General features: G+C 37.2%; 1 protein-coding gene and 1 non-coding gene across 2 annotated transcripts; one reads left to right on the top strand and one right to left on the bottom strand.

Annotated features, from left to right (window-relative positions):
• Positions 1-484: 484 nt before the first annotated feature.
• LOC142538636 (uncharacterized) lies at positions 485-8,074 on the bottom strand. The gene is made up of 5 exons (XM_075643950.1): positions 8,000-8,074; positions 5,686-5,892; positions 1,099-2,403; positions 916-1,050; positions 485-838 (listed from the first exon to the last, which is right to left on the bottom strand). The coding sequence occupies exons 1-5, from the start codon at positions 8,072-8,074 to the stop codon at positions 485-487; spliced, it is 2,076 nt and encodes a 691-aa protein (XP_075500065.1).
• LOC142541213 (small nucleolar RNA R71) lies at positions 1,790-1,896 on the top strand. Its single transcript, XR_012819279.1, has one exon. It is a non-coding gene; the product is annotated as a small nucleolar RNA R71 (small nucleolar RNA).
• Positions 8,075-9,599: the final 1,525 nt, after the last annotated feature.

The following is a 9,599-nucleotide window of genomic DNA, read 5'->3' as shown; positions in this document are numbered from 1 at the left end:
TCGGTAAATCCTTCAATACAGGGGATGCTCTTGGTACCTCTTTACTTGCATCCTCAAGTAACTCTTCAAGTTGGGCATTATTCTTTTCTTTAGGTAGCGTATTGAGAGCAAGTAACTCCTCTCGCACATCCCAGTCATCTTCATCCAGTGTAGAAGCTGATTCCAACAAGCATCTCTCCAAAGAGTCCTTTGTCATCCTACCTACACCAACATGAGATACACATGAATCAATTATATCAATGCTATTACAAGTACTTACCTCATTTGGTCCCTTTATGGTGTTGTAGATGTTGAACACGACTTCATCTCCACCTACTCTCAATGTGAGCTCGCCTTTGTGCACATCAATCAAGGCTTTTCCAGTAGCTAGGAATGGCCGTCCAAAGATAAGTGGCGTCTCCTGGTCTTCTTCCATATCTAAGATGACAAAATCAGCAGGAAATATGAATTTATCTACCTTTACCAGCACATCCTCTACTATTCCTCATGGATAGGTAAGTGATCTGTCCGTCAGCTGCAAAGTAATAGTGCTAGGTTTCACCTCGCCAAGTTCCAATGTCCTGTAAATAGAAAAAGGCATTAAATTTATACTAGCACCCAAATCACATAAAGCTCTATTTACTCTAGAACCACCAATAACAAAAGGAATAGTAAAACTCCCTGGATCTTTGATTTTCTGTGGTAATTTCCTTTGAAGTATTGCACTGCACTCTTCGGTCAGCTTTACGGTCTCAAACTCTTGAAGTTTCCTCTTTTTGGACATCACATCCTTGATGAACTTAGCATAATTGGGCATTTGCTCCAATGCATCGGCAAATGGGATGTTGATGTGTATTTTCTTGAAAATTTCCAGGAACTTCCAAACTGATCATCTAGTCCTTTCTTCTTGAACCTCTGTGGGTATGGAAGATTCACCTTTGGTAAGGGTCGCTGCTCAATCACTTTCTTAGGTTCCTCCACTTTCTGTTCCCCAACACTTGCACTCTTTTCCTCATCTTCCTCAACTGTAATCTCTTCACTTTCTTCAGTAGGCTCTGGGATCCCAATTTTCTTGCCACTCCTCAGTGTGACAGCTTTGCACTATTCCCTAGGATTCACCTCGGTATTGCTGGGAAACTGTCCTCGATTCTGATCTTTTAAAGCATTGGCTAGTTGCCCAATCTGTGTTTCCAAGGACTTCATCGTGGCACCCATATTGCCCATGTGTGTCTCCATGTTATCAAGACGAGACTCAGTTCTCGCCATTCTCTTCCCAGACTCAGTCACAAATGTGCCAACTAGATCTTCAAAAGATGGCTTTCCTTCCCCTTTTTGTGTATTGAACCCCGGTGGGGGATTCAACACGTTCTTGTTGTTTGCATAGGAGAAATTCTCGTGATTCCTCAAACCTGGATGATAAGTATTAGGGGGAGGATTACCTCGATAACCTCCAAAGCCACGATTGTTGATGTACTGAGCTTCCTCCACAACTGGCTCTTCCTCAGCAGTCACCAATGCTACGTCAGACGTAGATTGGCCTGGCTTGTTCATCGCTGCAATCTGTGCGGTCAATGCCGAAACCTGTGCAGTAAGTGATGTGATCGGGTCTACAGCATACACTCCAGCAGGTTTCCTTGATCCAGATCTTTCACTCGGCCACAGATAACTGTTGATGGTCATCTGTTCAAGCAAATCATTGGCCTCATCAGGTGTTTTAGAAAAAATAGTACCTCCGGCGGCTGCATCCACATTCCCTCTAGTTGGCCCATCTAAAACATTGTAAAATAACTCAATCTGCACCCAATCTGCATAGCCATGATTCGGGCACTTCCTGAGTAATTCCTTGTATCGCTCCCATGCCTCATACAATACTTCAAATTCTCTCTGCCTGAAGTTGGTGATATCTATTTTCAGCTGAGCAGATTTAGCAGGAGGGAAGTACTTTGACAGAAACTTCGTAACCAAATCTGCCCAAGTAGTAACACTTCCCAGCGGTAGAGATTGGAGCCAGCTCCTAGCATGATCCCTGAGAGAAAACGGAAACAGGCGCAATCGAATAATTTCGTCAGAAACACCGTTAATTTTTACCGTATCCGTGATCTCCAGAAAAGTTCTGAGGTGAAGATGGGGATCTGCGGTGGCTGCTCCTCGAAATTGGTTTTGTTGAACCATGTTGATGAGTGCGGGCTTTAGCTCCAAATTATTAGCAGCAATAGTTCCACGAGCTATTCCAGAGTAGTGAGCATTTATGACTGGGCGGAAATGTTCCCGGATTGGAACCTCTCTTGGGAGCTCATTCTGATTATCTCTGTTTTCAGCCATCGCTTTAATTTCGTCTCTCCTTACTTTCCTTAATCTCCTGGCAATTCTTTCGATTTTCGGATCAAAAATTAGCAAGTCGGGATTTTGAAATCTTCGCATGCACTGCAAAACAAAAAGATTATAGATTAACAAAGTAACTAAAATAAAATAAAATAAAGTCTAAATTAAAGTAAAGACTAATTAGTAATGATATCAATATGCAATTAAATAGTTTACTCCCCGGCAACGGCGCCAAAAACTTGTTGATGGGTTTTCACTACCGCAAGTATACGGTGTCAAGTTTTAGTACTAATTAGAGTACAAATATCGATCCCACGAAGAGTAAATATTTAAAACTGTATATTAATTACCACCATTGACATATCTCAACTTTATTTAAACGAATCAAATAGTTGGTTTAAAATCAATTCAAATAAAATAACAATTCCTGTAATTCTAGCACGCAGTAGAAAATTCACTGAGGAAATAAATCTAGAGATATGATTTCGTCGAGTCTCCCCTATGCTAAATTAACATTGACTAACATTTAATTAAACTGCACCATGTTTATTAACCAAGAACTCACAATATTTTCTATTCCCTCTGTCGAGTGTTAAATAGAAATGTACTACCTATTACTGATTTTAATATGTCTATTCAAAATCACGTAACACGTAATAAAAGTAAACAAGGTTCTTTTATGGATTCGTCAGAATTATACGTCTTTTGCACGTTATAAATATCTAACGATGTGATTTCTTCTGTCCTAATTTCAATCCCCTCTGTCGAGTGTTAGATTTCAATTATGTAATCAATCGAATTATGGCCAGTAATTCAAAAGTATTAAAACAAGAAATCACAAATAAACACGATGAAATAATTCAATGAAAATTCAAATCGTCGTTCACATAGGTTCAACCACGACTACATCAATCTCTAGAAAATAAAATTAGTTCATGCTCTAATTTAAATCACCACAAAACCTGTTTGTAATCATTAAAAACGTAAAAGTAAGAAACCGAATCAAGAACGTGTTGGCGAGAGATGAAAATGCTTCTCTGTGTCCGGATTCACCGTCTTCTATCTCCGTTCTTCGCGTCCCGTGATCCGTGCGCTCTCACTTTTTCTCCTTTCTCTTGAGTGGTGTGACGGCTGTGCTAAAAATATTTCGGAACCCCTAAAAAGAACACGCCGAAGCCTATTTATTTCTGAATGTACGCGCCGCGCGCATATGCGCGCCATGAGCGGCGCATATGCGCGCTGCTCTCGGTATTTCACTTCTTGGGGCATTGCTCGCGCATATGCGCATATGCGCGAGTCTCACTGTATGGGCCGCTGCACTTATCACCAAGCCTCAAAAGGCCGACTTGGTCACGTCTCAGACATAATAAGGAGGTGTTCTAACCATGGCTATAGCCCCTAGGGCAGTCAAGATCAGAAACTTTCTCCCTTGACAGCAAACAAAAAAAATCGAGACTTATTGTGACAATATGGAGGAGTTGCTGTCGTTTCTAACATTCCAGCGTGTATGGGGCTTGAACGAATGGACCAATATGATCCTAACATGTCCTAGTACATGTCTAGATGCAGCCTTGGGAGCCTGGACGTGAGCCAACCCCTGAACCATCAAAACCAAGCAGAAACAAGAAGTGCACAAGGGAGGCGAGAAAATTCTGTACATGCTTCAAAACTTGTTGTCATGCATTTCGGTTTTCATGGTTAAAAATCATGCACATGAGATGTTAAAAATCAGTATATGACTTGATTGAGGAGCAAATAAAAACATATACATGCTCGGATTTTTGTTTTGAAGAAAACAAAAGACAAACAACGATACGGCGCGGAGGAGACGGAGTGTTCTTCTTTTCTCACTTTCTCTCTTGTTTTACCTTGCTTGGGGACTCACGATTTCTTGCTGAAATGTTCAGAGTTTTCGAGAATATGGGGTGAGGAAAATGTCTAGGAATGAATGGGAAGGTTATCAATTAAATGGGAGTTTAAATGGCAAGGTAAAATCTTTTCTATCCTAGTGTTTGTGAGATAAGGAAATTGCTATGATTTGATTTGATTTCATGGTGAGTGGCCGATTTCCTCATGTCCAATAAGGGTAGAAAAATTGCTTAATGATTAATTATTGAAGATTAAAGGTGAGGAGATTATCTCCCAAGAAAAGAATAAGGGATGATATCAAAAATGGTGAGTTGCCAAAAATTAAATCTTTTAAATTGAAGTGGCCGATTTTTTTCTAGATAAATGGGGGTGAAATATTGCCAAATTATTAATTATTGGGGAATTAAAATTGTGAGAATTATTCTACCATGAAGGGATAAGGAAAGATATCAAAGTTTGTGAGTTGTCAACTTATTTAAATCTTGTAGGGGAGGTGGTCGAATTCTTTGATTAGAATGGGGTGGAATATTGCCTAATTAATAGTTATTGAAGATTTAAAGTTGAAGGAATTATCTTCAAGAAATGGTTAAGGAAAGAATCAAGATGGAGAGTTGACAATATATTTTAAATCTCCAAATGGGGTGGCCGATTTTTATCATTTAAAAAGGAGGGAAATTTTGCTAGATAAATATGGTAAAATTATTGCTTAAATATTAATTGGTGGTAAATAAAATTTAGGAAATTATCTATCATGAATGGATAGGGAAAGATATCAAAGTTTGAGGGTTGACAATTAATTAAATCCCTACAAGTGAAATGGCCGAAAATTTTGATAATGGGAGGGATAATATTGCTTAGATAATGTATTTTAAATATTTAGAGTTTAATCCACCCATTAAATATTTTAATGAATTAATAAATTGATTATGGCATAACCTTATATTGCATGCATGGCTAAATATTTGAATTACTTAAATAATTTCTTAAACACCTTTTACATTAAATTAACTTATTATTTATCTTAAATAAATTTTAGGAATGATTTCTTAATATTAAATTTTATCTCAAACTCCAACTCCAGTCCGGCCTCACTCAATTAACTGAAAAGGTAACAATTAAACTACTGCAATAAAATAATTAAATTTAAAGAAAATCATTTAAATTCTCATGCAATAAAATCATATCTAAATACTAGAATTATGCATGGCTTATACGTAGTCTAATTTACGGGTTCTACAGAAATATTTGTAATATAATATCCTCTTGAAATCCTCCCAAGATAGTGTCGCTAGATTCACCTCTCTCTTTGCTCCCCCCCACCATAAGGAAGCGTCGCCTTTCAGCAGATAGATGGTACAACGAACTCAGTCAGCGTCCGCCATATACATATACTTAAAGTCACCTCTAAAGATCTAATCCATCCGTCGTCCACGAATGGATCAGTAGTGCTAGGAAAATCCGCGGGATCCATTCTCCTAAATCGTTCATAGACAGCTTTCGGTTGGACCCTCGCACAATTTCCACATGCTGCTCTAGTAAACAAGCCATACCGGTTAGTACACAGGCACTAGCATCCTGATTAGGTGGAGGCCGTAAAATCTCCTCCTCCTGCCTATCCTCATTATCACTACGAAGAAGCCGTCTAGGAGGCATTTGTACAAATTGTCCAAACCACGTAACCAACATGGATTTAACATTTAAAATGAAACATGCATCTAACATCTATATCATGTATCATAAAAGCATTTAAAGTTCAACATCTAATTTCTAAAGCAATAAAAACTCACAGAATTGAGGTGTGACTACTTGAGCTTCTCGGAGTGGCAGTAACACAACCCTTTAGGGATCCTTCGCTCTGATACCGACAAAAACGTCCACTACTTTTAAACCTTAAAATCCTACTAATTTTTTTTTGATTTTATACTCATAAATTCAAATCATTCATTTAAAATCACTCAACATTAAAAAGTTTCTAATGCATAAAAATTTATAAATCGTTAACCACCAAAATCATACGTCAATCTTTAAAATACTCCAAAATTTAAACTTCAAAATAAAGCATGAAAATCTATAAATACTTTTAACAAAATCTTTAAAACTTTGACTATAAAGATAATGCGGAAAATAATGTCCATCGGGAGTGTACTTCCATACTCGATCCACTCAAGCTTCAGCGCCTCCTTCAATCTCATACTCACTTGCAACATTCAAACGTAGTGAGTCTAATGACTCAACATTCTAAGCATGAGTAACAAATAATACATATACAAGCACATACATTAAAAATCATACTTTTACTCAAAATAAGCTAGCATATATTTGTAAGAATAATTTAATCATAAATCTTCAAATCATAAAGTTTTCCATCATTTATTGTTTTGGGTGAATTTTGATCCTTGAAAGTGACTAGCTGAATGTGTCAGGATCGGTTGGTAGTGAAAAAGTGTTTAGAAGGGGGGTTGAATAAAAACTTGACAAATTTTACAGCTTCTTCGATTTATGAATCAGTTTAATGATAAACTGAATTCTCGAATCTTGTTGTCAATGTCAATCAGTTAAAAAATAAAAGTGCGGAAAGAACTGAATGACAGATAGAGTAAAACTGAAGTTAAGGGACACAAGATTTGTGGATGTGCGGAGATTTCAAACACTCCTACGTCACCTTTTCTATCTCGAAGATAGGATATTTACTAAAAGACTTTGATGTATACAAAGATTTGTACAAATCCATTTTAGTTTGGACTTAACACTGACAAAACTGAAACTCTTAGTACAATACAATATATCAGTACTCAACTGATATGTAACTTTCTTAACACAACTGATCTCTACAAGATAAAAAAAAACAACAATGAGTGTTTGTGCTTTTAAGCTCAATGTATAACTTGAAAGCTATGTATGTGTATACTAAGCGTGAGCTTTTGAGAGCCTTTTAACTGAAAGAGTATGCACAAAGTTCTTCTTGATAACTTGATTACTCGATTGCACGATTACTCAAAAATTTTCACGCCCATACCATTTATTCGGTTGATCTTCTCGGCTATTTATAGGCTTTGATTCCAACGGTAACAATGAATGCATTTGAATCTTTATATTCGTTGTATAGCCATGTCAAAATTTTCCTGACAATCGTACACTGTAGCTTTTCTGAAATGCGGTGTTCCTACTACATGTTGCAGTCTGCTCTTGTACGGTTGTCGGTTGATAGCTACGTTCCTTAACTGATGACGTGTTAAGCTGATTTATCAGTTTTCAAAGCCAATAGAATTAACTGTTTGCTCTCAACTAATTTTAGTGTAGCTGATCAGTTCCAACTGATCATCCAGTTGACTACATAGTTCATTTCGCTTAGCTCAGTTTCCTGTGCACACCAATCTTCAGTTCGGGAACTATCACTTTAAGAATCTTTTAGTTCAGTTACCTTCAATTTTTTTGATAAGTTGTTCAACATTTTCATGCTCAATTTATCAAACTCCGAAATTAAGTTTCCAACAATTTTCCCCTTTTTGGTATTTGAAAAAACTTAGAATATATAAACTGATCAAACTGAACTCTTCATAGATAAAATAATCTTTTATTGACAACTCTTTCAATTCGTACAAAGAATGAAAGAATAAAAGAATCTTCAATTGACAAAAGAAAATTCTCAAAACCTGCCAAGTTTCTCAACTGAATAAGAAAATAAAGAGTGTCTTCTAACTGATCTGGATTTCATTAATTTTTTGTTTTCTTATCAGCCGGTCCTTGATCTGTCGGTTTACTAGGTCTTTTCTTTGATAGCTTCTGCTGCTCTTCTACCTCTTCCCCCTTTTTTTTCAAACTCACCAACCTTGTTGGATAATGCACGAACTTCCGAGGCGACATTAGATATGGCATTAATTATTTGTTCTTGCATCACATCCATTCTCTTTGTGACTACATGCCCGAGAATTTTGATTACTGTAATCTGATATGATGTGTTGATAAATTGATGTGATTATAGACGGAACGGATCAGATCGGGATAGACAGAAATAAGACCGAATTATGAGCGAGGACTGAAAACATCGCGCATATGCGCGACCGGACAGGGCGCATATGCGCGAGGCAGGCAGAGACCTCGCGCATATGCGCGACATGGATCCGCGCATGCGCGCGAGGGTGAGAGTTGTGAAGAATGAGCCACTTGGTCTCTACATGCATGATATATATATTAAATCACTTCATTCCTTCAGATGAAAAAGCAAGAATCGAGAAAAGCTTCAGAAAAGTTGTTGAAAATCCTTACGCCTTTTCATTTCTTAAATTTGAAGTTGTGCAAGATCCGCCCGTCAGAATTTCAATCCGACTTCAGTACTGTGTTCCTATCGAAAAAGACTTCAACTGGACGTAAGTTTTACTACGTTTTGATATGATTTGAAAATATGCTATTGAAGAAATCGGATATGATTCATATATGGTGTTTCTGATATGTTAGACATCGTATAATCGAAATCGGATTGAAGAACGGATACCGTATGAAATTGTTATGATTTTCAGAGTTGATTAGATTGAGATGTAATATCAGATTTGTATCGTTATTGACTATGAGTTGTAGGAATTGATGTCTGTTGATTTCTATTGCTGGGTATATTGAGATTGTACAGTTATGCTGTTGAAACAGAATTTGATTTAGTTCAGATTATATCCAGTATTGATTTGAGTTGTATATTGATACGATACCCTCGATATTGTCATTGCTAGATTGAGTATTGACAGGCATTGAATCCGAGACTTCGACAGAGTCAGATTGAAAGAAAGAAAGATATAAATCAATGTTAATTCGGGATTGCACAACTCGAGTTAGATTTAACTTGAGTTTCCCAAAATCACATACCGAATGATTATTGCATTGATATTTTCAATTCTTGAGATTAGTATGCTTAGTCTATTGATTTATAGCAGAGCATGTATTGAGTTGTCGGCTGATGTGCCTAGTCATTGGCTGATGTGCCAAGTCTTCGGCTAATTCGCCAAGACACTGGATGTTTGATTTATATCGATGTCGCTTAGGAGTTGATTCATTCCTATCGCTGAAATTCGATATACGATACAATGTCCAGAACCGAGATTCCTAGATTAGAGATGAGTCGAGTCTGAGATGACGAGTCCAGAGTTTTATTTACAGTTTTATATCGATACATGTCTTCTGATTTGATACATGATATGGATATGTGTTTCATGCTTTTATATATGCTTTTATATGACTGCATGTTTACATTGTTTATACTGAAATGTATTTCTCACCGGAGTTATCCGGCTGTTGTCTTGTTTGTATGTGTGCATGACAACAGGTGGGATAGGATCAGGGTCACGAAGAGAATGAGACATTCAAGATTAGCGTGGAGATCCGGACTTAGAGTAGATTGATTTTCAGTACTTGATGTAGTGGCTGAACTCTAGCTGCGATAA

The sequence above is a fragment of the Primulina tabacum genome, chromosome 3 (genome assembly GCF_025594145.1).
Source record: "Primulina tabacum isolate GXHZ01 chromosome 3, ASM2559414v2, whole genome shotgun sequence".
NCBI classification, from domain to species: Eukaryota; Viridiplantae; Streptophyta; class Magnoliopsida; order Lamiales; family Gesneriaceae; genus Primulina; species Primulina tabacum.
Note: the sequence above shows the minus strand (reverse complement) of the source record. Positions and strands in the feature narration are given on the sequence as shown.

Coding starts and splice junctions, on each gene's coding strand:
- LOC142538636 (XM_075643950.1), bottom strand. CDS start 8,074: ATGGATGTGATGCAAGAACAAATAATTAATGCCATATCTAATGTCGCC. Junction 5,893..7,999: donor TTCGTGCATTATCCAACAAG/GTTGGTGAGTTT, acceptor TACATGATATAG/ATGTTAGATGCATGTTTCAT. Junction 839..915: donor AGCAGCGACCCTTACCAAAG/GTGAATCTTCCA, acceptor GAAATTTTCAAG/AAAATACACATCAACATCCC.